The sequence below is a fragment of the Pongo pygmaeus genome, chromosome 1 (genome assembly GCF_028885625.2).
Source record: "Pongo pygmaeus isolate AG05252 chromosome 1, NHGRI_mPonPyg2-v2.0_pri, whole genome shotgun sequence".
Lineage (NCBI taxonomy): Eukaryota > Metazoa > Chordata > Mammalia > Primates > Hominidae > Pongo > Pongo pygmaeus.
In genome coordinates this window covers 63,823,703-63,849,917 of record NC_072373.2, presented here as the reverse complement: position 1 = coordinate 63,849,917, position 26,215 = coordinate 63,823,703, and the positions used below count along the sequence as shown (strand labels likewise).

Below are 26,215 nucleotides of genomic sequence, written 5' to 3'. Positions count from 1 at the left end.
CACACGTACACACACGAGTGCCTGTTGAAAATAAGCTAATTGTGAGCCAATTTTGAATTATGTATACATTGACTACTATATGTTCCAATAGTTGAAAACAGGTTTATGAGCAATGTGGTTAATGGCTACTAAATATATATTGTTCAGGACCATGAAATGATGATCAGAAACCACTCCAAAGTTTCTCTTTCAGTGGAAACATATTTGCTTCTAAATGTCTATAGACTAGCATTGTCTAGTCTTAATGTAATGTACAAATTACTGTTGGCGGTTTTTCGCTGTTAAGCTGAAAGGTTCAGTTGCTGCCTCAGCAGAATATTTTATTTCAGTTCCTTGATGTGGGAGACTGATTGCATCAGAATTGTGTCTAGCTATTTGATTGTGGTATTAGAAACAACTTTATAACATGCCTGAAGTAACACTCTCAGGTGACTTTTTAGCAAGGTTACCTAAGAAAATGACCATTCAGTTTCAAGGCTAAATCTTAGAATGTTATTAATGACAGAAAAGCGAAACTACCATGAGAATTAACAAAATGGTTGACATCTGATTATAGTTTTCTCCTTGGTAGTTGAAATATATGCTGCAATCAGAATGTGTGTCTTTTGTTAGTTGATCTGGGGAGTCATCTAGGGAAATGTTGCTTTTGTAAATGATTCACCACATTTCCACATGAAACTGCCTAGATAATATGAGTCGATCCAAGTTCTAGCAACTTGGGTTACTAGAACTCTGGAACTATTTTACCAAACTGATTGTTTCAGATAAAATAAGTGCTAATTGACTTCTGAAATTTGATTTTGGTTCTTTATTTGAAGTCCCTTAGAATGAGATTGTAAAATAAAATCAGAGCCTTCCTTGTTTCTCCACGTTAACGTTATAGTCCATAATTTTTCTATTTAGTGCATTACAGCAGTGATTCTCAAACTTCCATGAGTAAAGAATTACCCAAGGACTTTTTAAAAAATGCAGATTTCTAACCCCACATCAAGAGATTCTGTTTCCATAGGTCTAGTGTGTGGCCTGGGAATCTGCATTTCAACAGACTTCTCAAGTAGTTCCATGGACATTTTCTGAAAACAGCATATACATCCATTCTACAGAATGAACCATATGATCTAGAAATGTGTATCTTTAAGGGAAGCTCTTGACTCTTTTCTTGCTGGTAAAATAAAGCCATTATTATCCAACAATTTTAAAAAGTGCTGAGGTAAGATGTTATATAATACACAAAACATAAATATAAAAAACATATGACAGTACATTATTACTGGGTAATCTGTATTAGTGGTGTAAATCTGTCTAGAGGTGTTATTTTATGGCCTGTCTAGTTGGCCTTGAGTTTGAAGGGCCAATTTTGATGATAAAGGATATTTCAAAAATCTAACAAAAATATAGTCTAGAATTGATAATACTGCTTAGTAACAATAAGAGACTTTTGCTAATTGTGGCTATCTAAATGTATTATTTTATGGTTGAATGTACTATTGAAAAGCTATGGGTATTTGATGAAGTAAACTGCCATACCTAGAGGTAAAGTTTATGATAATATAAGAGCTGATAAACTATTGACATTAAATCTTACATTACAAATTAATTTCACTTTAATGCAATTAAATCTTTTTAAAAGCAGAAATAACAAATAGTTTTAGAAAACTTAAAAGACAGAATAATACTTGGATTGAATACATACTTTAGGAATAGTTTTCTTGTTTAAAGGGGAATCAGTAGCTTAATTCACAGCCTCATTTATGTTGTTATGCTTCCACTGGTATGTTTGGGAACTAGTTCTATCTGGAATATTTTTAAGAGTTAAAAATCTAGATTTTACAAGTTTTTTGTAGTAATTTTACAAAATATAATTAGCAAGAATTTTCTTCTTTAAGATAGTATATGTCTAATATTGCAGCCGTTCTTTACCTGACAATAAATTATATATAAAGACTTCAAAAAGACAAAGCTAAAGAATACTAAAAACTAGCAGCAATTAACAGCAGCAAAAATCCTAGGAGGAATTTTATATGTATTACATATAAATATTTTTTATTATGTAAATATGTATGTAGAATATTTATCTATATTTTAAGATCACTGGAATGAAAATCTTGACAGTGCTCCATCCTTTCTCTGTTCACATGAAAGTAGGAAATATCTTTGTCCCTGTTTCATAGTTTGCTCCAAAAAGAAAATGTTACTCTTTGAAGAAGCCAGAATGCTATTTTCTCATGGTCATTAATAGCTCTAACCATCCAAATTAGGAAACTAGCAGGACAGAAAATGAACAGGCAACCTGGTTCCAGATAGAAAATTGTAACCTTGGATATATGTAACTTGGGATGTATGTTTTCCACCAATGAAAATATTTGAAAGCAAGAGAAACATTGATATGAGTGTCAGTTAGGAATTTTAGAAACAGTTGGTAGCAGAGGGGAGCATCACATCTCAGCCAAAACAGCTCCATAGATGAGGACTGGGCAAGGAGCCATGTACATCAGACTCTCACTCAGCTGCAGAGCTGAAAAGGGGGTTCAGCTCCTCCAGAACAGAAGGAGAGTGAGAATGAAGTCAAGTCCATCCAAACACTTTGTTAAAAGACACTAGTTTTGGATGAGTGTCACCTCATTTGAAGATGAATAAACAGAAAACTATCAAAATAAATAAAACAGTGGAGGGAAAATGAAGCATAGGACTTAAGTAGAAATACTGAGGAACAAAACAAGGCGGTCAGGGAATACTTAGAAGAAATGGATGCTTTGAAAGCAGCTTATTCTAGAGACTAGGGGAAAAAATATTTGGTTTGCCCATTGTCTTTCAAAAAGACTTCAATTCTTTTAGATGACAGTGTATATTCATATGGTATCTTAGTCTGTTTTTTGCTGCTATAACAGAATACCCGAGACTGGGTAATTTATAATGAAGAGAAATTTATTGGCTCACAGTGCTGAAGACTGGGAAGTCCAAGATCAAGACTGGGGCATCTAGTGAAGGCCTTCCTCCTGCATCATCACATGGTGGAAGGCAGAAAGACAAAGAGAGCAGGAGAGCAAATCTACTCCTGTGAGCTTTTTTTATAAGGGTATTAATGTTTTCATGTGGGCAGAGACCCAAACATCTCCCATGAGGCCTCATCTCCCAACGCTGTTGCATTGGAGATTAAGTTTTCAGCACACAAATTCAGGGAGACACATTCAAACCATAACATAAGGCAAGAACTGGCTAAGACAAAAGGACAATAGTAAGTGGAATGGGCTGGATGCAGTGGTTCACGCCTGTAATCCCAGCACTTTGGGAGGCCGAGATGGGCAGATCATGAGGTCAGGAGATTGAGACCATCCTGGCTAACATGATGAAACCCTATCTCTACTAAAAATACCAAAAATTAGCCAGGCATGGTGGCACACATCTGTAGTCCCAGCTACTTGGGCGGCTGAGGCAGGAGAATCGCTTGAACTTGGGAGGCGGAGGTTGCTGTGAGTCGAGATCGCACCTCTGCACTCCAGCCTGGGCAACAGAGCGAGACTCCATCTCAACAATAATAATAATAAAAATAATAATAGTAATAATAATAAGTGGAATGGAAGAAGTCAGAAAAGATTTGATTTTAAAAATGCAATATTTTAGTGCAAATATGTAGTAGAGGCACTAAAGAGGAGAATTTATACGACATAAAAAGTCATGGATGTGGTCCATAAATTTGAGAAGTCTTTCAGAATATTGAAAATAACTAACAGTTGAATAATATGATTTTTTAAGTGGAAATTAAAAACAGAAGTTAAATCTAAAATTTATAGGAGTTTAGGGAACAAAGACGATTGAAACCAAAGAAACAGTCCAAGATATAATTGAAGAAAACTGTTCTAGGGAGAAAAAGTTGTCTTGAGTGAATAGATTAACCAAGGTAAATGAAGGGAGAACTTCATCTAGACACATCCTGGCTGAATTTGATATTACTAGTAGGAAGAATCTGCTCATTCCTCATAAGCATATGACTAAACCCATTGTAAACAGAAAGATAAAATCAGATTTGTGTCTGACTTCTTATGCTAAAAGCTAGAAGATAATTGCAGTGGATATTTGTTATAGTTTTGCTTTTAGTGTCTGAATACTTTCCCTAATTTGTTTAGGAATTATTCATTATCTTGGTGGGAAGCAGAAAACAAGTGAGGTCAGATAATTCATTTTCCTTATTCCCTAGATCACATGACCCACAGCCAGCCACTCATATGCTCCCAGTGGGACTTTGACTCTTGCCAAGACCATGAACCCTTAACAAATTCCAATTTTTGGCAGCATCATGGAATTTAGAGTCCAACAGCAGAAGCAAATGTCCCAGTGGCCCTTCACCATCACTTTAACAGACTGTTATTGGCTGTGTTCTCAGTGGTCTAGCCACACCATTTCTACCTGATATCCAGTTTCCTTTTGATTCTGTACCTCAAAAAAAAATTTTCCCAATGAATTCCTTTTCTGCTTAAGTCAGCCAGCCTGGTTTCTGTTATTTGCAATTGAGAATTCCAACTGACACAATAATAAGATGCAAGTAGTTTTGAAAAAAAAAGGAATCCAAGAATTTAATCTAGTTAAGTTGTCTTTCCTATAAAAAAGCCATCAAAAGGACATTCTCAAATATTCAAGGGTTCAGGAAAAATACCAAACATATAGCTTTCTTAAAATGATTTATTAAAAATGCAGCTTAACTGCTTGAAGTAGATCTTAAAAAGAAAAACAAAAAAAGCAAAATTGGAGAGGCCATGGTATGAAGAACTGGTGAACTTCCCTCAGTGGCTATTATCAGGCTCATTACCAACTCATCAAAAAAGCTTTGGGAAGCAAAGCTAACCTCAGAAACTATGGCCGTTTGAATCGGCCACACTGATGAGCATGTGAGAATGTGAATGAATTGATATGCTTACTTCATTATGAGAATTCCTTACCACGAGGATAATGGTATAATTAGACACAGGAAATTCCCCAGGAAAGGAATCCCCTCAAGCAGGGTTTACCACAAGACTCAGAAGTCCAGCTATGCAAACAAACAAATGGAAGCCAACACTGCTATGCTAGGAGAAAAAAGATAACCAGATTGATATATACAAAATGTGTACATGATTGTTTGGGGGCAACAGAACTATAAGTGACTTTTTGACTTGTAGTTTTTTTGTTTTTCTTTTTTAAGATCAAATTCAGGCAGTTAATTTGCATTTTTCATAAATCATTTCATACTTTTCTGTACTTGAAAAATTACTTAAATGGATTATTTTTAAACTTTGTGTAAATAGGATTTAAATTTTCTTAAATGCTCACGTTAATTTTATTAGAGGGTTGAATTATGTATGAGTAATTTCTTCTCTTTGTTTTCTAGATATCGAGAATGTGCCTTATCACTTTCATATATAAAACAATTGAAAAAATAAAAGACAGTTTAAAAATAAGAAATAACTAAGAACACAAATTATCAAATAATGCCTCTCAAAAAGAAAAGCAACAGCACTTAAGATAAAAATAGATTTTAGGTCAATTTATAAGGTGCAGCGCACCAGCATGGCACATGTATACATATGTAACTTACCTGCACATTGCGCACATGTACCATAAAACCTAAAGTATAATAATAATAATAATAATAATAATAATAAAAGAAAAAAAATAAAAAAAAATAAAAAAAAAAAGAAGAAACATCTCCTATCTGCTTTATATAAATGGAAGTATAGATTATAAAGTAAGGATCTAGTGATATATTCCCTTAAATATTAAAAATTTGAGTTCTAAAAAGTTTATTTGAGAGAAAATAATTCTTCCCAAGGTTTATTTGTAGGCAGCTCTAGTTCTGTTAGGTATAAAGATATGACAACAGTTTCACCACTGCATGTTGAGTGGTGTAAATTCTTTTCAGTAGAGTGGTAAAAGTGCTTTTTTAGTACAAATAACTGAGGTATGGTATCAGCTTATGCCACAAAATTATTGCTTTTTAAAATGACTTAAAGCTTATTTAAATATATTATCTTAACAGTAAGAGAAACTAACACTTTATGTAAACATAAAATAAGATGATACTCAGCATGCTGTGGTGGCATCCCTTACTAACTTTAGCTTTCATGTATTAATACTTTGATTTTCTTTGTCATGTTCCATTTCACTTATTAAAAAAAAAAACCATCATGGCTAAGTTTTCTTCTCCCATAGAATAATCTATGAACTGCTTCACTTCTAGAGATGGATCTATTTTAACTTGCTTGTGCAGGATATGTTTTAATTCTGGTTACTAATGAGCTAGTCTCTCTGAGTTGCTGTTTTCATATGTAGAAAAAGATAGACCTTCTTTCTCTTTGGCTGTTTTCTTCCATCTTTGTGCAAACTTGGCCTTTGCCCTCAAAGAATATTATAGCGCACTCCCAAATCATGATTGGGGCAGAACTTAACTTTAATAAAATTCTATTGACAGAGAAGTTTACTTTTGAGAAGGCTGGCTAATGTGATTTATTTCCTACAGTTGCTAGTCATCTAGAAGCTTCTTTAATCAAGCTACATATTTTTCTTCTCTGAATACTTTTTTTTTTTTTTGAGACGGAGTCTCGCTCTTGTTGCCCAGGCTGGAGTGCAATGGCACGATCTTGGCTCACCCCAGCCTCTACCTCCCAGGTTCAAGCTATTCTCCTGCCTCAGCCTCCTCAGTAGCTGGGATTACAGGCATGTGCCACCACGTCAGCTAATTTTGTATTTTTAGTAGAGATGGGGTTTCTCCATGTTGGTCAGGCTAGTCTCAAACTCCCGACCTCAGGTGATCTGCCTGCCTTGGCCTCCCAAAGTATGTATTTTTAGTAGAGATGGGGTTTCACCATGCTGGCCAGGCTCATCTCGAGCTCCTGACCTCATGATCTGCCCGCCTCGGCCTCCTAAAGTGCTGAGATTACAGGTGTGAGCCACTGCACCTGGCCCTCTGAATACTTTTTACAGAGTATGAGATGTATTTAAAAATGGTAAGTTCATGGAATTTACTTTAAGACCATTAGTGTTGAGATGACCTCGCTTGGTCTTCAGAATGGATTACTTATAACTATTTCACTTGTTGGGAGGTTTATCTCATGTCTATAACATGTCAGAAGTTATTCTACATATTTTAAAAATCTATGTGGTACCTAACAAGCATCCACCACATGGAGTTATTTCTAAATTAAAAAGTGTCATAAAGCAGTCAAACTTAAAATGTTAAGTTAGAACATCTGACTGTACAAACATTCATATTTGAAAGCTTAAGGATATGGAATTTTGTAGGACTGTGTTACAGAGTAAGTCCTTTAAATTCTTTCTGAACCAAAATGAGGTCTATGAAAAGGAATAAATGCAGAATTTCAATTGATAACTAAATTAGATTTTCTTAAGGAAAAATTTGGTGTTCACTTAATTTCTCTGCCAAATGTAATCTACTGTCTCCATGGTTAGAGGAAAGTTTCTGTTACAAAACATTCCAATTTCATGCAATAAAATATATGAATGAATATCATGTTTCAGTTACTTTTGCCTTTCATCCAAGGAATCTATGTACTATAAAGATGTTAGAGCACTTTAATTTTAGATGAAAAGAATGATCTCTCTAAAACTTAAAGAAGAGAAATATTAAAGTGTCTTTAAATAGAACTTATAAGGAAAGACTAAAGAATTAGACTTATTTAGATTATAAAAGACAAAAAAGGACTGGGTGCAGTGGCTCATGCCTGTAATCTCAGCACTTTGGGAGGCAAGATGGGCAGATCACTTGAGGTCAGGAGTTCGCGACCAGCCTGACAACATGGTGAAACTCCATCTCTACTAAAAATACAAAAATTAGCCAGGCGTGGTGGCACATGCCTGTAATCCCAGCTACTGGGGAGGATGAGGCGGGAGAATCACTTAAACCCAGGAGGCGGAGGTTGTAGTGAGCCGAGATCACGCCACTACACTCCAGCCTGGGCCACAGAGTGAGACTCCATCTCAAAAAAAAAAAAATTCAAAAAAGAAAAAAAGGATATGAATGACTTAATAAGTAATTCAAGTATATAAGAAAATTGTTATAAAGAAGTGATACACTGTGGACATTTTAATTTTCAGCAAAAATAGACCATGTGAATATGTGTATTCAGCTAAGTCTGATGGCTTTAAGTGAGCTAGTGGAAAAGATGTCTAGGTGTTGGAGAGGTTAAATGATAGAATGCAGTAGCAGGGAAAACGATACTCCTTTCTCAATGTATTGACTGCTGGGAAGAGAGGTCAAATGAGCAATTAGCAAACATATCAACCCACTGAATTATTTAAAGAAAGCTACCAACTAACTTTTTTAAAATTTTGGGAGTTCATAGTGTACTTTACTTCATCTAATCCTCACAGACGGCTGTTATTTACTATGGTCAATTTCAATTTACAGCGCTTCTAAATGTGTAAATTTCTTTTTCCACACCAACAACCAAATCTCCAACTCTCTAGGCCCCAACTGGGTGTCTATTAATTTAATTCAATTTGGAAATCAACTCATTTAGCATGAGACCCCACAGGTTAAGGGCTTAATCCCACAAAACTGCACCTACTTTAAATGCCAATCCCAAGCCCTGAGCTTCCTATACTTCTGATCAAGCAGGTATAAATCAAGAGTCCCCATAACCACTTATTCAGGTTCAATAATTTGCTAGAATGGCTGACAGAACTCAAGAGGCATTTTATTTACTTTTTTTTTTTAAATAAAGGATACTGCAAGAGGGGGAAAAAAGCTGTTTTTCCCTCTACTCACATACCACTCAATACAACATTTCTGACATAGGATGTTTACCAGTTTATTAATGAGGATATCATCATAAAGGACACAGAGAAGCAGCCAGAGGAAGAGATACATAAGACAGGGTCTTAGAAGGATCTGGATGGCAGGAGCTTCTGTCCCCATGGAGTTGGAATGTGCTACTCTCCTGGCACATAAGTAAAGTGTTTCCCTGAGCTCCGAGAGCCACTCTACAAATTGATTGAACCTGACAAGGCGGTTGTGGGAACTCTTGATTTACAGCTGGTTGGTCAGAAGTATAGGTGACAAACTATGACTTATGATTGGTATCTGAAATGGAGGCACTTCACTCCTTGTGGGACTGAGCCCTTAACCTGTGGGATCTGATGCTATCTCCAGGTAGATAGTGTCAGAACTGAATTAAATTAGAAGATACACAACCGTTGTCTGCTGTAGAATTGCTTGGTGTGTAAGGAAATACCCCCATACATCTGGTGTCAGAAATATTCTGTTGAGTGGTATTAGAGTAGAGAGAAAAAATAGTTTTTTCCTTCCTTGTAGATATGACTCAGGTACAGTCAAATGGAAGTCGTGCATTGTACAAAGTATACGGGAGGTGGGCAGCATGGAACTTTCATGCCCTCTTCAGCCATTACACCCTCCCAGCACCTCAATGTGTTCAACAGCCCAGAAGCTCTCTGAAGCCCATAGTTTAGTGTTTTTATAGAAGTTCCATTATGTAGGTAGGATTAAATCATTGACCATTTGGTTATTAACTCAATCTCTAGCTTCAGTGTCCTACCCAGAGGTGAGGTGATGGGGATGAAATTTCCAACCCTGTAACCCTTCATCTTTCTGGTGACCAGCACCCATCCTAATGCTATCTAAGAACCCGCCATCCCCCAGTCATCATTTATTAGCATACAAAAAGACACTCATCACTCAGGAGATTCCAAGGGTTTTAGGAACTCTGCAAGGAACCAGGACAAAGACCAGATATATGTTTTTTATATCACAAGATCACATTATTGCCCCAAGGAAATAGAATCTCTGAAGGATTAGCGACTTTTCATAGGTTACAAAGCCAGCAAGTGGCAGAGTACATATCTGAGCTAGTTATTTCCATTATTCTGCATTGTATACAGAAGTTTCTAGATATGCTATTAACAGCTCTAAAGAACAGGTAGATAAAGGAAAGTGGAAAAAAAAAAAGAAAAGGAATGAAGGGTTCTTGGGTATTAACAGATAAGTGAGAGTACTTACCAAAAACCCTATGTTCTCACTTATAAGTGCAAGCTAAGCTGTGAGTACACAAAGACATACAGAAGGATAAGATTGACTTTGAAGACTCAGAAGGGAGAGGGTAGGAGAGAGGCTAGAGATAAAAACACTCAGGTGATGGGTGCACTAAAATGTCAGAATTTACCACTGTATAATTCATCCATGTAACAGAGATCCACTTGTACCCAAAAAAATATTGAAGTAAAACTTAATTAAAAATAGAAAAGCTACAAAGTGGGTGCATGTCCCTATCTTGTGAGTAAAGAAAATGGAAATGACAGCATTGTGTGTAATCACAGCTCAATTTTAATTCCCTACCACCCTTACTCCTCCTTTCTCTAGAGCTTTATAGAATGGACCAGGTATATGGCAACAGTTTGATGAATCCTTTGGCTTAAATTGTCGTAGAGTAGCTGCTAAGGAGAGTTCTGGAGGAGAGGGAGCTGTAAATATGCTACCCAAACAAGCACGCAGAGAAAATATAAGATGACTCGACAGTATACTCCATTAAGTCAGAGCTAGATTTTATTCAGTTTTGTGTCTTCAGTGTGTAACATAATACTTAGTACCCAATATTGCATGCAGTGCATGTCTGTGGGAAGACAATGAGAAGCAGGGTGTTTAGGCATAAGAACTTTTGCAAGTATGGAAGCTATTTATGTCCTAATGTGTACTAAAAAATTTTGGTTCAAATTTCCCCTGAACATTGTTTAATATTTTTTGTGTTGTTATTTTATAAATTAATTGTCCAACTAAGAAATAAATTAGATATTTGTTGTATATAACAACATAAATAACTTGCTATTTTTAATATATGAGGAAGGGGCTATGATATTTGACTATTATAAATAAAAATTGAATTAGAGCTAATATTACAAAGGAGGAATATTTATTTACTGCATCTGAAGAAAGGTGTGATATGTCAGAAACATTTGGTTAATGAGAATGCAAAACTGGTAGATAATGATTATGACAATGAGATCTTTATTTATGCTATGCCCCTAGGCACTACCTCATTCATACTATGTGGTAGGAATATATTTTTTCCATAATAACAAATACTTAAACACATGAAGTACCTTGATTACAAACCCTTGCTGGAAAAGGTTAGAACTGGTGTCTTATTTGTTCATTTGTTTATACATTTATTTATTCACAAAAAAATTGTCAGGCTTTGTGCTTATTGCTGATGATATAAATGAGGATAAAACAACATCCATCTCCTCAAAAAGCCCATAATGTAATAAAGGAAATTAGGCAATAACACAAATAAATATTTACAATACGATGTCATAAGAGCCATATTAGGGTGCTACCAGAGCTTTTAATTCTGTCTCAGAGTGATGAGTAGAGATTGAGAAGGGCTTTGCAGGGGTGATTATGCCTCAGGTATCCACTAGAAGATGAGTAAAAGGTAGAAGTCTTTGCTAGGAAGAAGTCAGGACAGACTGTTCAGATGGAGAAAACTACACGTGCAAAGCAACAAAAGAATGAGAACACAGAAACGTGGGCTTGCTAAAAGTGGAGGACCCAGCAGAACAGCGAGATCCAAACCCATGATGATGTGATTTTCTTTTCGTTCTTGTCTTCAGTAGTCTTTTGATATAGAATTGGAGGAATCTTTTGGTTTTGTGGTTTTGTGGAATTGGTTCAGCAAAAAGACAAGGTAACTTGAAAAAACAGTGATTGCAGTTGTGTTCTGGGAGATTTAGGCTGGATGAAGAAGGAAGAAAAGGCTAAAAGCATGGTCTGATATACTGGAATAAAAAAGGAAGTTCAAAGTGGTGACCATGATGAAGTTGAAGGAAGAAGTGTGGGAGTCAGGGAATGACAGCTGGAAGGATGGGAGATTGTGAACCTCAGACTGAACTTCCAAGACAAGTGTTCTTCCAGCTACATTATGGTTGCTTGCCTGATAGATACTAAGGTAGCAAATAAATTTATCTATCAACATACGTTAAAGTCTAGATTTTTTAGTCTTTCCTTCAAGAAGTGCTGTGTAGATCCACTTTCATATGATTTTGATTCTGTGACTTTTACATATTTATGTGAAATTATCCCTTTTTTGAGCACTATAACCAACTTTTGATAGGCAAAACATGTTGCTGTTATTCAGTCTGTATTAGGAGACACATGTACACATGTGTAAAACTTCAGAAGTCTCCTTCTAATATTCCAGGAAGTAATGGTGCTAATTATGATTTGCCACTCTTTTCTAAGCCAAATGGGAAGGCGAGTCTAAACTTTGGCCTTTCTGTCTTATTTGAAAATTCTGTGATTTTGGGAAATTGTTATAAATCAGATGCAGTAAAGAAAAGGCTGTGTGATAATCAGTGCTTGTCATCATTTAGTTGAAAATTTTCTAAGTGAGAAAAAACAAGACTTCTTAAAATTTCGTTCTTCCTATCAACCATATTTTTTGTCTTCAACTGTTTTGGCTAACTACCCAAAGAAGCTGCTAAGTTCATGACTCTTTTGTTAAGGAAAGAAAAAATAGTATTAAGTGGAAACATTGTTGACATAAATAATTTTGTATTGAGTTACTGAAAATGGATAATAAGGAGGCAAACCTTTGCCATGTATATATACATCCTTACAACCTATACTGGGGAAACAGAAACTAGATTCTTAAGAAAAGAAATCTTGATGCATATTTGCCATTAAAAGTCTGTCATTAAAATCTAATCTAGCCCTTATTTATCATTAATATCCCCTGAAACTGTTGCTCTTCTCTTATTAACTGAATTTTATAACCATAATCGTGTTTGAAATGTGGAATTCTTTTTTGTTGGCAGGGGTTGTGGGGGGTGGGTAAATCCAGCATGTAACTGCCAAGATAGATTTTGTGTAGTTCTTTGCTTGGGTGTTTTGTTGCCAATGCCCCACCTACTGGTAAGGCAATTAGCAATCTTCCCTCTGAGATTTAATAGACCTTTGTAGTTTAGGGTTGTCCAGTGGGACTTTCTGCAATGATGGAAGTATTTTCCATCTGTACTGCTCATGTGGCAGCTGCTAACTACGTTTCACAATTGAACACTTGAAATATGGCTAGTGCACCCAAGGAACTCATTTGGGATTTGATTTATAAATTTGAATTTAAGTAAACCTATGTGGATACAGATGTGGCTACCATATTGGACAATACAGCTCTAGTCTTCTATAGAAAGAAGAAAGGCAGAAATAACAAGAGAAGGTTTAGGAAACTTACTGCAACTGCCACATTGATAAACAGTTATCATAATTTACTTGAATTATTGCCACTCAGAAATAACTCCACCATTTTGAAGAGGTGGTTCTCATATTCCCATTGATGAGACATCATTTGGAAATGTTGCATCTGATTCCATTTGGGATTTCAGTGGCCCTTGCTTCCCTTCCCAAGGCAACTGATATTTTGTTGTTTGTTTTGGTTTGTTTGGTTGATTGGTTTTAGTTTTCATTTTTTTCTCTTTGGAAGAAAACCCTGGCCACTTAAGAGGAACTCTTTAGTAGTCATGTGAAAAGTTAAAAATGTTTAAATGTATTCATTGCCATTTACACTAGTTGAAAATTACAGAAAAGTTATGTGACCAAGCACATTTGTCCATTGTAAATCATTCTTAGTGAGATTTTGTGTTTTTCATTGTGCTAGTTTTACATGGAAAAGTTGAACTTGCTGGACTTACCTCCCTAATCAGAAATGAAAATGCATTTGAAAACAATGTCAATGTTTTAAATAAGCTGATTGACCTAAATCAGTAGGCGCACTGTTAGGATGGGATATAGCTACTAATTACAATTATCAGCAGGCTCAATGATAGTCACTATGTAACTTTTTGAAGTTAACTTTTTCTATAGGAAATATAGATACTTAGAAGGATCAGAGATCCTGTAAAACACATTTACAGGCTATACAACTCAATAGAAATTAGTTCCCTTAATTAAATTCGAATTTTCTTTCAGTTTCTCATGTAGCATTGCTTAATGTTAGAGCATTGAACATTTTCAGGAATATATTACCCATAATGAAAAATATATTTGTAACATAATAACAGCTCCTATTATGTTTTCAGAAATATAAATTAATTTGGTGGTTTGGTTGAATGTGGGTTTTAACTGTCTCCAAATTAGAGTACTTAGGTTTCATTGTGAGAACTCAAGTAAGAAAAAAACTTAACAGTAAATATTAATCAATGGAGTATCTTTCTTCTCCTGAGTACTATCAATTCCTTATTGCATAAACGTATCACTAGGAACACTGAGAGAAGCTTGAGAATTTTCCACCATAGAGATCAATAGGCAGCTGTGAGATGCTTTTTTCCAAAAGGTAATGCCTTTTTAAACAACAATCAACAATTGATCCTCTAGTTTCCTTTTGAGCACAAATCCTTTTACAGGGAAAATAAAAACATCTAAAAATGTATGACCCCACTTAAAAAAATACTGACAGCTATGGAGATAAAAATCCTTGGGTTGCTGATTCTGTTAATTGCTTCTTGGGGTAATGAAAGAGCCCTAGACTGGCAGTCAGGGCACTTAGGATCTCTTTTCAGTAATCATACCTTACTTCTCTCTCTATTCTCTTTTCCCCAGACCACACCTAACAATATATCAATTTTTAAAAAATGGAATTTCTTATGCCCTCTTTATTTATGGACGTGTATGTCCATAATGGAAGACGTTTTCTTTGGACTGATGCCTGAATCAGTGGGTGCTTGGCATTGCTGATAGGGAACAGTGTAAATGAGCAATTGTAAAATTTAGAGTTCAGTGGAACTATCCCCCAGGTAATAGTATTTTTAGATTAGGGTCCCTTCACCTTTTTCTATGCATGGTTAGGTCAGTATTTCACTGTCTCTCATATCACTCCTTTCCTCCTCATAGTCACTGACACCATGCTCATCCAACTCAAACTAAGCTATTAGAATCCTCTTTTTATGGACTTACTTTCTTTTAGAATGGGGGACTTTCTTCCCCCATTCCAATCCATCTTCCACTGGGCAACCAAGTGAATTTTCCCTAAATATTGTTTTAACTGTTCATTCATTGAAAACCTTTTTGTGCTTTTCTAATTACCCCAGAATAAAATTTACACTCCTTTGTCCACAAACTAACTCCTACACAATTCTTTCAACATTTAATCCTGAATTGTATCCTCATAAAGCAATGCCTAGAGAAAAAAAAAGAAAGAAAAATGTTTCCTTTCAATATGTGAGTACTATGTATCTTCAAAGAATAAGGTAGCCATACATCTTTTCTTTATGCATGTTTCCTTAAATGGGTAACTGAATATTTGAACTTGCTATTGATATTAAGCCTCTATGTGTAACTAATTCTGAATTATAGGTAGACAAGTTATCAGATTAATTCTTTCATATCATAAAATATTATTGATGCTGCTAATTTAATAGTCATACTACCGTTAGGCAGATAATTTTGGGTATCTATGAGTTTTGAATTTTCTCAGTAATGAATTTCTCAAAAGAATGGATAGGTGTTGCTCTTGTCCTGTCTTTGGTTGCCAGAGCTGAACTTTTGATGGCCACTGAACATTTTCTCTGTCAGGCACTATGTCCATTACACCTTCAAACGTGTGCTGTTTCCTACTGCTTTGACCCTAGCCCTTGTTTCATTACTTTTCATCCTTCTGTGATTTGTCCCAACTCCAATTTACATTACTTGAGTCACAGAGGCATCCTCACTGCCTCCAAATGTCCTCATTCTTATTCTAGTTCTATTATCCGTATCTAAATTCTACCTATAATGTGAAGCATCTCATAAACCACTGCCTTTCTGTATTGGTCTCTTTGTTCGGTTATCCTCTAGAACTTATTTTTGCCACACAATTTTGCACTTAATCACGTGTTTAGTCATTATTTCTCAATCAGATTATATATACACTGTGAGATACTTATTGTCTATTAGAGATATAGGAAAAGTCAAAGTGTATTTTTCCCATTCCATATACCAAACTTCACATCTGACATCAGATATGTGGGATTTTTTTTTTCCCCGTACACCAAGCAGTTCTCCAGCAGACACCAGCTGGGTGATCCTCCGATTCATTTCTGAAACTATCTAGATCCCACAGATTGAAGGCTCCGTCCTACAAGATGGTCCACCCACTTCTGATGCCAATTGCAAACTGTAGGTTGTGATCTGTGCTTCTGACTGGCTATAAATCAGGGTTCCTACAACCCCCTCCTGGAGTTTGATTAATTTGCTAGAGTGGCTCACAGAACCCAGGGACACACTTTACTTTTACTCATTTATTATAAAGGATATTACAAAGAATACAGATGAACAGCCATAGGGTGAGGTATGGTAGAAGTGGCACAGAGCTTCACACCATCCTCCAAGAACCTCTATGTGTTCAGCTATTCTCTGCATGTTTAGCTATTTTAGAAGCTCTCTGAACCCTGGCTTTTTTTTTGGTTTTAGTTTTTATGGAGATGTCCTTCTGTAGAAATGATTGATTATATCACGGGCCATCAGTGATCATCTCTGCCTTCATCTCCTCTCCCTTCCCTGGATTTTGAGGGTGGGGTTGAAAGTTCCATCCTGCCTTGGTCTTTCCCATCTGGGGGCCCCCAGTCACCAATCATCTTATTAGCATGCAAAAGAAACTTTTATCACTACCAAGATTCCAAGGATTTTAGTAGCTGTATGTCAGGAAATGGGACAAAGACAAAATATATATTTCACAATATCACATTGTCATTTTTTAAACCCATAGTGCCTTGCACAGAGGGAAAAACATAATTGCACCCAATAGGTATATAATTCCTTAATTGCTGAATAAACCTCAGTGTAACAAAAACACTATAGGGAAGTCTTGGTCATTACCCTTATCTGTCATGTTTCCATGTTAACTTCAATGGGTTATTTGAATCACATCAGCAGTTAGAAATGTCATTATGTAAGTACTTTCTTTTCCAGTTCCAGCACAAGCTAGCATATTACTGCTTGCATTTAAAATCATATTTTAGAACAAAATCTGGTAATTATCTCATGAAAAATTTATAGTTGTTATTTTTAAAGTATTGTTTATATTAATTCACACCAATTTAGAAACAAAATATGAATGACTTTTGAAAAATTTTACAAAATAGGCTAAAGCAATTCGTCACTGTTGAGTTGATACAGTGGCTGCTTAATTTTCAAATGCTTATACTGCTTCTGAGTAAAGGTTACATAAGTGTGGGAGAGAAGGGGAAGTTTTTATGTATATAGTAGGAGTTTAAGGTTTTGTTTAAGATTGTTTTCCTGTTTATCTGACAATAGAAATAGTTTCCTGTTGATTCCACTAGTTGTTCCCTTATGAGGAGGATTTTTAAGGCTGGAGATCAACCCAGGAGTCCCTTGTTCAATCTGAGCATATTCAGTGTGTAGCTGACATCTCCTCCATAATCACATGTTGTGACATGGAAATCAAAGTGCCAGAGAAAGCCTCCTTTTCTCTTTGATGTTTTTCTGTATGAATATTAGAAGTATTAATTTGTCTTCTATGGTATCAGGAAAGGGTGGATGTCTGTCATTAATTAGGCCACGTCACCAGAGAGAATATTGCAACAAAAAAGGAAATATTTCTCAAGATGGTTGATGAAGTCAGTATTTAATGATGAGAATTACTTCACTAAGTATGAAAATAATATTATAACCACATGCCCATTATATTATGATAACTCTTTTTAACATGTGCCATGTGACATGGTAAGTAGCATGCTTTTTCCATCAGTAAAACAGAGGAAAAAAAATCTAATTTTATCTATTTTATTGAAATTTCTAGTAAATTTTAAGTATCTGGAAATATTTCAGATTTCAGAAGAATTAATAAGATATAACAAATATTGTTTATAAATAGGGTATATAATCTTTTTTTTGAGAAAGGGTCTCATTCACACCCAAACTGGAGTGCAGTGATACAATCTTGGCTCACTGCAACCTTTGACTCACTGCAACCTTTGGCTCACTGCAACCTCTGCCTCCTGGGCCCAGGTGATCCTCCCACCTCAGTCTTCCAAGTAGTAGCTGGGACTACAGGCATGCACCACCACGCCAGGCTAATTTTTCTATTTTTAGTAGAGACGGGTTTTTGCCCTGTTACCCAGACTGGTCTTGAACTCCTGGGTTCAAGTGATCCTCCTGCCTTGGCCTCCGAAAATGCTGGGATTACAAGCGAAAGCCACCACATACAGGCTGAAATAGGGTATATAATCTAAATGACTTATGTAAGTGTGAGGATTGTAGTGATCAAATTTCATTTGTAATTATCTGGATAGTACATATGCACAGATATATTTTAAATGCTATAACTTTATTTGGTCATTCTTTGTCACACGTTGCTATATAGAGGAATACTACTAATAATAGCAAAAGTTACATCATGCCTACTACGTGCCAGGCATTGTTCTAAGTGTTTTATGTATATTAACCTAGCTAGTCCATAATAACGCTATGAGGTAGGTACTATTATTTCCCGTTAAGGTATAGACAGACACCATGGAGCAAACAACGTCTGCATTTGAATTCCAGCTCCACCTTTGAGTGACTGGGCAAATTATTTAATCATTTTGAGCCATAGTTTATTTCTAAAATGGCAGTAACACTTGCTACATAGTATTATTGTGGAAAATAAATGATGGGTCTAGAGTTAGATACCTGGCATGTAATAGGCACTGACGGAAGGAAAGCACCACTTTCCTATTTCAATGAACTGACTACTAGAAAGAGATTTAGTTCCTAATTTTACATAATATACTTTATAGTGTCTGCGAAATCTTTGAAGGCATAAAATCTCTGAAACGTTGTCGGTACTCAGTAAATGTTTGTTGGCTGAAAAAATGAAAACACACAGAAATTTGCCCAAGTACTCTAAATATACCAGTGGTGATAAATATTGCTAATTGTGGCTTAGGTAATTAAATCATTTGCATTATGTAATTAATTTGTTGGTGGTAATTAAATAACCTTGAAGAAAAAGTCCTTAGGTATTTTCTCTGAGAAATTTCCTACCAGAAGCTTAAAAGCAACAAATCAGACCCAGCTGACAGGAAATATGTCTCCTGAGCTTGAAGATAATGTTGGCAGTTTCCAAGAGAGTTAGGTGAGACTTTTTATTCCCTAGTCTTTGTAGGCAGTGAGATGGCTGTTTTCATGGCTGCTTACACTTCATTTTTGCTAATCTTACCATTAATAGTGTATTAAGATACCCAATTCTTAAAGTAGTATTGGTTTTTATTTTATATTTATATTTAATTCTTCTAAATTATTGATAGGAAATTACAAAAACATGTATTTTGCTTTTGTTATAATTAAATAAAAAGCAAATTAATACCTTGCCACCTAATACAGTGCTGTGTTCCCATTGCTTTGGCTAGCAAAAGCAAGTTGTTCTTGATGATGATGGTGTTGGTTGCTCATGGTGGTGGTTGTGGTGATGATAATGGTGATAATGATGATGGTGGTGATATGAGATTGGAAATCTCAAGTAAAAATGGATTACTTCTCTCCAAAGCCTAAAATTGAACTCCAGACTTCTAAATCCAACATTAGTACTATTTTTTTTTCCCCTAACAGAATGGGGTTTTACATTGCAAATAAAGAGATGTAGACTCAGTTTGTTAGCTGGCAAATGATGTTACTTCATTGATGGAGTTGAACTGTGGTTCTTTAATTCCATGTTCTTGCTCCATTGAAACTACTTCATTAAAATAAGGAGGTTTTTCTAGGAATTAAAAAATGAGCAGTTGAAATAACTTAGTGAAATCTATTATATCATTATTTAACCTGATTAAGTAAAGTCTATTTCATTTTGACCATTTTCATTCAACTGTTATTTGGTAGAAATCTAATTTTGCTCCTCTGTATTTGTTCATGTTCTTTCTAAGTATCTTATCAGCAGGAATATTCTTTTTTTTTTTTTTTTTTTTTTTTTTTTTTTTTTTTTTTTTTTTTTGAGACGGAGTTTCGCTCTTGTTCTCCAGGCTGGAGTGCAGTGGCGTGATCTTGGCTCACTGCAACCTCCGCCTCCCAGGTTCAAGCGATTCTCCTGCCTCAGCCTCCCAGGTAGCCGGGATTACAGGCATGCACCACCACGCCCGGCTAATTTTTGTATTTTTAGTAGAGACAGAGTTTCTCCATGTTGGTCAGGATGGTCTCAAACTCCTGACCTCAGGTGATCTGCCCGCCTCAGAATCCCAAAGTGCTGGGATTACAGGCGTGAACCACCATGCCTGGCAATCAGCAGGAATATTCTAAGGGAATGGTAAATTTCTCACCTCCTGTGGGATGATGTCATCCCATCTGTGTGTTGCACACAGACTTATTTCATGACCCTGAGTAGCACCCTATGTCCAGGCTGTATTTGCTCAGTGACCTCTTAGCTCTCTGCATCCTGGTTTGGGCAACTGACTTATTTTTACTTTGATATCTGAACTACAGAGCCTACCAGTGGGATTCTTGCTGGGAGAGATGCCAGGCCATTTCTGGCAGACTACATTGGAAGATACAAAGTTTGGACAAAAATTCTGAGAGTTGCTTGAATCTTTGCAGCAATTCCATGTCAATAGCTAGACACGAGAAGCATTTTATTTTAGGAAGATGGGACTGAATAAATGTGTGTTTCAATAAATTCCAAAGAGAAGGAACTGTTCATTTTTTTCCCTCTTATCCCCTGAAGATTATCTGCAACATCCCTACAGCATGTGTAGTCCTTCAGAATTTCAGAATTGATGGACTCCAGATGGAATCACAATCTGAACTTACTGGCCATAGTCAGTCTGCCCTTGACCTCACACATTTCTCTAGCCCTATGCTCACCAACAAGAATCCATGGAATAATAAGCCTATCAGCCAAGTTCATGGACCGGAAAAAATCCTTTAAACATTAACTTCAAAGACTCGATCATAATTTGAAAAACACAATGTAAACAGGAAAAAAAGGGGAGGGGGACAGTTGTAGGCTGCTAGCAATTAGGCACTAATTAGCTTCCTTCAGTTGTGTAGCTGCTGCCGCCCAGCAGTACCATTTGTATCTCTTTCACATGTATAGAGATTCCCCAAGCTGGTGGTTTCTTAGTGAAACTGAGCCACAATTTGCAGACTAACTTACAGGAAAGATATATCATAAATATATTCACATCTAACTGGCTAACTTAATTTCTCAATTTTATTTATAGTAAAAACCAAATTAAATGGGAAGCAGACAGCATGCCTGTTAGGTTCATCTGTGTGTCCCTGCAAGTTAGCACAGTGCCTGGCACATAATAATTATGCAAAAAGCAGATGTCATTGAATGAATTTATTTATTTCTGTTAATACTCATGAAAGCTGTCTGTTTCAAACACTGGAAATTAACTTACTTTTGTTTACCTTATTAACTGGTAGATATTTACATTAGGAGCTACTTAATATCTCTTTGATGGTACCTTCTTTGAAGATTAATTCTTATTGTGTAGTAATATAGATGTAAAACATGTAATCTATTAAAACAAATATATCAACATCCCAGAATTATCTCAGAGAATTGTTTTCTTTTTGATGGTAAATTCCTGATTTAGTGTTCCATTTTCAAGTCTTTTTCCTGCCATAGAAGTGTAATGAAAGAGAAAGATTGAATAACTGATTTTTTTTTAGGTTGAGGTCCTGTGGATGCACAGACATGAGTCAAATGACCAGTGTAGCAGGATCTTGGGAGGCACGGGCAGACATTACAATTCAGAGCCAGGTTACAGTTTAGGAAATTGCATTCCATCAAAAGTTTCAACTGTCTTTTATATACAAGCCACTGCAATGATATGCAAGGGATGTTAAATGCTATAGAATATAATAGAATATGGAATAATATGAGTACATGGTTTCTGACCATAACAAAGTTATGATCAAATAAATAAAAAGAGAAAGATCAGGTTGAACAAAGCAGACAGCATAGTCAGGACAAGCTGTGGCTCCAATCCTACATTCGTTGTCTAGAAAGAGCCAAAAGCTCTATTTACAGACTTTGCCTGGGAACAGGTTTATAGAGAAGTGTCAGATTAGTGGCATAAACTGTAGGTCAGCTGGTGGAAGCAAGCCAGCAAGGGGCTTCATGGTAAGCACTGGAAACACAAAAATATAACATCGGGATCAAATTCATTTAACTTTCAAAGAGAGTTTACTTCCCTTGTTTTCATTACCATTGGTTTCTTTCCTGCCATATTCGTGGTGGGGGTCATCCATAGAGGAAGGCAATAAAGATGTGATGGTGAGAAACCCACAAATCTGCTAAAATAGGAAGCTTCTAACAACAAGATAAATTGGCATTTTTCTACATATGTATATTTTTATTTGCAGAACCACCCAAAGTCACTGTGATGCCCAAGAATCAGTCTTTCACAGGAGGGTCTGAGGTCTCCATCATGTGTTCTGCAACAGGTTATCCCAAACCAAAGATTGCCTGGACCATTAATGATGTGTTTATCGTGGGTTCACACAGGTACTGGGTTTGTATCATGTTTTTGTTTTTATTGAGTGAGAAAAATTGATGAGACTTCTGGACCAAACTAATATGACCAAATCCCTAATATTAAGGGAGGTTTGACCACAATATTTAGCTTTACATTTTCTAAACAGGCTATGAATGTCAAAAATAATATAAATGATGACTTTATAAAGTTTGAGGTTATTGAGTCTTGAATTCAATAGCTGGGACCAAGTGCTTCCCAGTACTTTGAGTTGCAAACGTAGCACCAATCAGTTAGTTTAACTTGAATAATTGAAATGAGGGTAATAAACTTTCTGTGAGGTAAAATAACATATAGTTTCAACAAATCTATTAAAGACATTGTCCTGGATTTAACAGAAGAGAGAGGTCAAGAACAGACCAGTAAATCTAATTAAAATGTGTTCAGACATTCTTTGTAAATACTTCCATTTTTGCCAAACTACAGTGGGAAGTATCTTATTCCACTGGGTGCTTTTTAAAGGCATTGAAACCACTCATGCTCCTAGAGTATAATAAACATGTGGAATATAAACAACGTATCCAGCCATGGGGCTTCCATTACTCTGGGTTTGGCAGTGAAGAGGTCATAGGTATGATCCAGCCAGTTGAGCCAGATTCTATTCCTAGACTCCTCACAGACTCACTGTGTGACATGAGACATTACATTTCTAAGGTTTTCATTTTGAAGAACCGTTTACTATAGCAATTCACCACATGGAGCAAGATTGCGTGGGTGCAAATTCCAGTTCTTCCATTTACTAACTCTGGCTTTGGGTGAGTTATGTAACCTCTTTGCTCACCTGTAAAACAGAGATATTAATAGTATTTAACTCACTAGGGTGTTAGGAAAATTTTAGATTAAAATAAATGTAAAGTTTCTAGAGCAGCGGCTGGCATGTAGCCAATATTGGATACATGATATTATTATTATTATTATTATTATTATTATTGTGTTTCTGCTTATAAAATAATGATGGTAACCATTTCTGCAATCAACACGAAAAATATAACTCTAAAACATTTGAAAATATTTTAAAGGAAAGCACTATATTATCTTGATATTACTATTGTCGTATCTTCAATTTTATATTCTTCTTGTTTTTGATTCATAGGTATAGGATGACCTCAGATGGTACCTTATTTATCAAAAATGCAGCTCCCAAAGATGCAGGGATCTATGGCTGCCTAGCAAGTAATTCAGCTGGAACAGATAAACAGAGTTCTACTCTCAGATACATAGGCAAGTATAATCACTTTAAAAGGCAATTAAAATAGGATGAATATCACATCAAGCAATGCAAAAGTACTTTTTTGAAAAGTTAATATTAGTAATGTATACATGGTATTATACTTTATTATTCATTTCACACACTGATTGAAGCAAATATTATAACTAATTTAAGTTGAAAGTTCATCGAGTGAAAAGCTTCATTAGTCAACAGAAATCAAGGAAGCTTCCAGGTTATGGAATAATTTCATATTGTCCACAAAGTTCTATCTTTTCACTGTTCATCTGTTCTCTGCAATATTTTACTTTTAAATTAATTAATTCTATTTCCTTTCTAGCTTAACTTCCATTTTATAATTTCTACTTATATTCAAAACTGTATATAATACGATTTTTACTTTTTATCTTCAATTTCCTCCTCCAAACTTAAACATTTATTGGAAGCGTACTTCATGAAAATTGTTTTATAGAATATTTCTATTTAATTTTGTCTTTCTTAGTCAAGTAAAGGATAATGGAATCATATACTCAGACCAGGTTATAAATTGTGAATAATCAATGGCTAGCAATCCACCCTTTCATTCATTCTTATTCAGTCTCATTCATAGTAAGATAATGAAACTGTCAGTAGAGAAGAAAGGATTCAAAAGAGATAATAAAGACAGAGAATTGTACTTGAAGGTATAGGTGAGGGAGAGAACCAAAATGTCACAAGTATTGAATTAAGAGCCTGGAAAGAAGTGGTCTCATTTATACAAATAAAGAAGGCACATGGTGAACACCTTTAGAGGGAAAGTGGGCTCAGATTTGGAGATAATTGAATTAAAAATGTTCACAGAATACCACAGTGTAGAGGGAAAAGCAGCTGGGAATGCGGAACAAGTGACTGAAACCAAATTCTACTTCCATTGTGAAAACAAATTTTGGTTCATTCACATAGAAGCCATAATATTAAACACATTTATTTTAACTTACTAAGCACCTCTAGAGATGCAGCATGCAAAATGCTGTGCTGGAGACTGGAGTGTAACATTTTAAAAACATGTGTCATGTAGCCTTTACTTTTCAAGAATTTACATAATGGAGGTGGATATATACAGAAATATAACAAGGCAGACAGACAAGTAACTACAGTGGGAGGTTGGCAGAGGGGAAGATTAATTCAGACTGAGGAATTAGCAAAGATTTCTCAAAGGAGACAGGATTTAGGCTCAGTCTGGAGGAATGAGTGGGATTTGAAGGGTTGTGGCAAAGGGCATTTTACAAAGAGGAAATAGCTTTAGGAAAGGCAAAGAAGATAGGAGAGTAAAAGTCTGTTGTGTTTTGGGCTATCAGTGAAGCTGTGTACCTTGTGATAAGTGAGGAAGTGTAACAGAGGGTAAGGTTAAAAAAAAAAAAAAGCTAGGCACCTATTTATAATTTTTGAAAGAGACTCTATGGAATTTTGAAAGCAGTAGGAATCACTGAAGGTATTCTAGCAGAGAAATTACATGATCTGTGAGAAGTTAACTTAGCTTTGTTTAAAAATACCTCAGCTGAAGCTAGGAAGTCCTAAAATATCTCATTAAGAGAAAATGTTTAAGTAAACTGAACCATTGGGCAAGCAAGTGAAGCAGAGTGAAGAACAGAAATTTAGAGAATGTCTATATTTAGCATCACAGGGAAAAAAAGAGTCAAAACCAGGAGACTCTACTTTTTGTAAATGCAAATTTTAGGCTTGGACTGCAAATATCTTCCTGTAACTAGACATGAATATCCTTAAAATGACGTAGAAAATGTTAACATCTACAGTTGTATCATCCTCAGGTCTTAATTTAGCTGTCAGTCTTACCATTATCCCTCTTTTGACTGTATTTTTCTTAGAATTATTCCTCTCTCTGTTCTTTTAGTATTGTTTCTCTAAGATGTATTCTGATTTCTAAGATGTTTCTTTCCTTATATAACTCTTTTTCATAAAGAACTTTCAATTAGTTTCCTAAATTTTTTGGAGTTTGTTTTACCATAATTATTTTTTTGTTTTAGTCATTATTTTTTTCCTGATATCATTTCTTTGACCTTAGTAAGTGATCTTTTTATCACATACACCTATGTGCATGTGCATTACAAGAGTTTCTTTTGGTTTATAAATATTGAAATGGCCACAAGCACATAAATTCTGATAGATTTTTTAATTGGTTCATTTAGTAAACATAAACAAAATCCATCTGGTCTTGTGCTAAATGTTGACTATTTGCGTTTTTGTTTTTTTCAGAAGCCCCTAAGTTGATGGTAGTTCAGAGTGAGCTCTTGGTTGCCCTTGGGGATATAACCGTTATGGAATGCAAAACCTCTGGTATTCCTCCACCTCAAGTTAAATGGTTCAAAGGTACATTTCTTCAGTATGTTTATGTCTGGTTCACTTAGTTTTGTTTTCTTTTTTAAAAAAATGATTTGTTTAAACTTTGTTTTGGTATGTGACTTAGCAGCCCCATAAAATGTGTTTATGATCTCACTGGAGACA

At 35.5% G+C, this 26,215-nt stretch overlaps 1 protein-coding gene across 5 annotated transcripts in view; it reads left to right on the top strand.

The window, feature by feature from the left end:
• Positions 1-26,215, top strand: part of HMCN1 (hemicentin 1) — a 448,248-nt gene that overhangs the window by 193,429 nt on the left and 228,604 nt on the right. For all 5 annotated transcript variants that reach the window (XM_054449377.2, XM_063647968.1, XM_063647964.1 and 2 more), the window contains exons 12-14: positions 22,337-22,478; positions 23,600-23,727; positions 25,967-26,080. In XM_054449377.2, the coding sequence (XP_054305352.1) occupies positions 22,337-22,478; positions 23,600-23,727; positions 25,967-26,080 (384 nt within the window). The remainder of the gene's footprint in view (positions 1-22,336; positions 22,479-23,599; positions 23,728-25,966; positions 26,081-26,215) is intronic.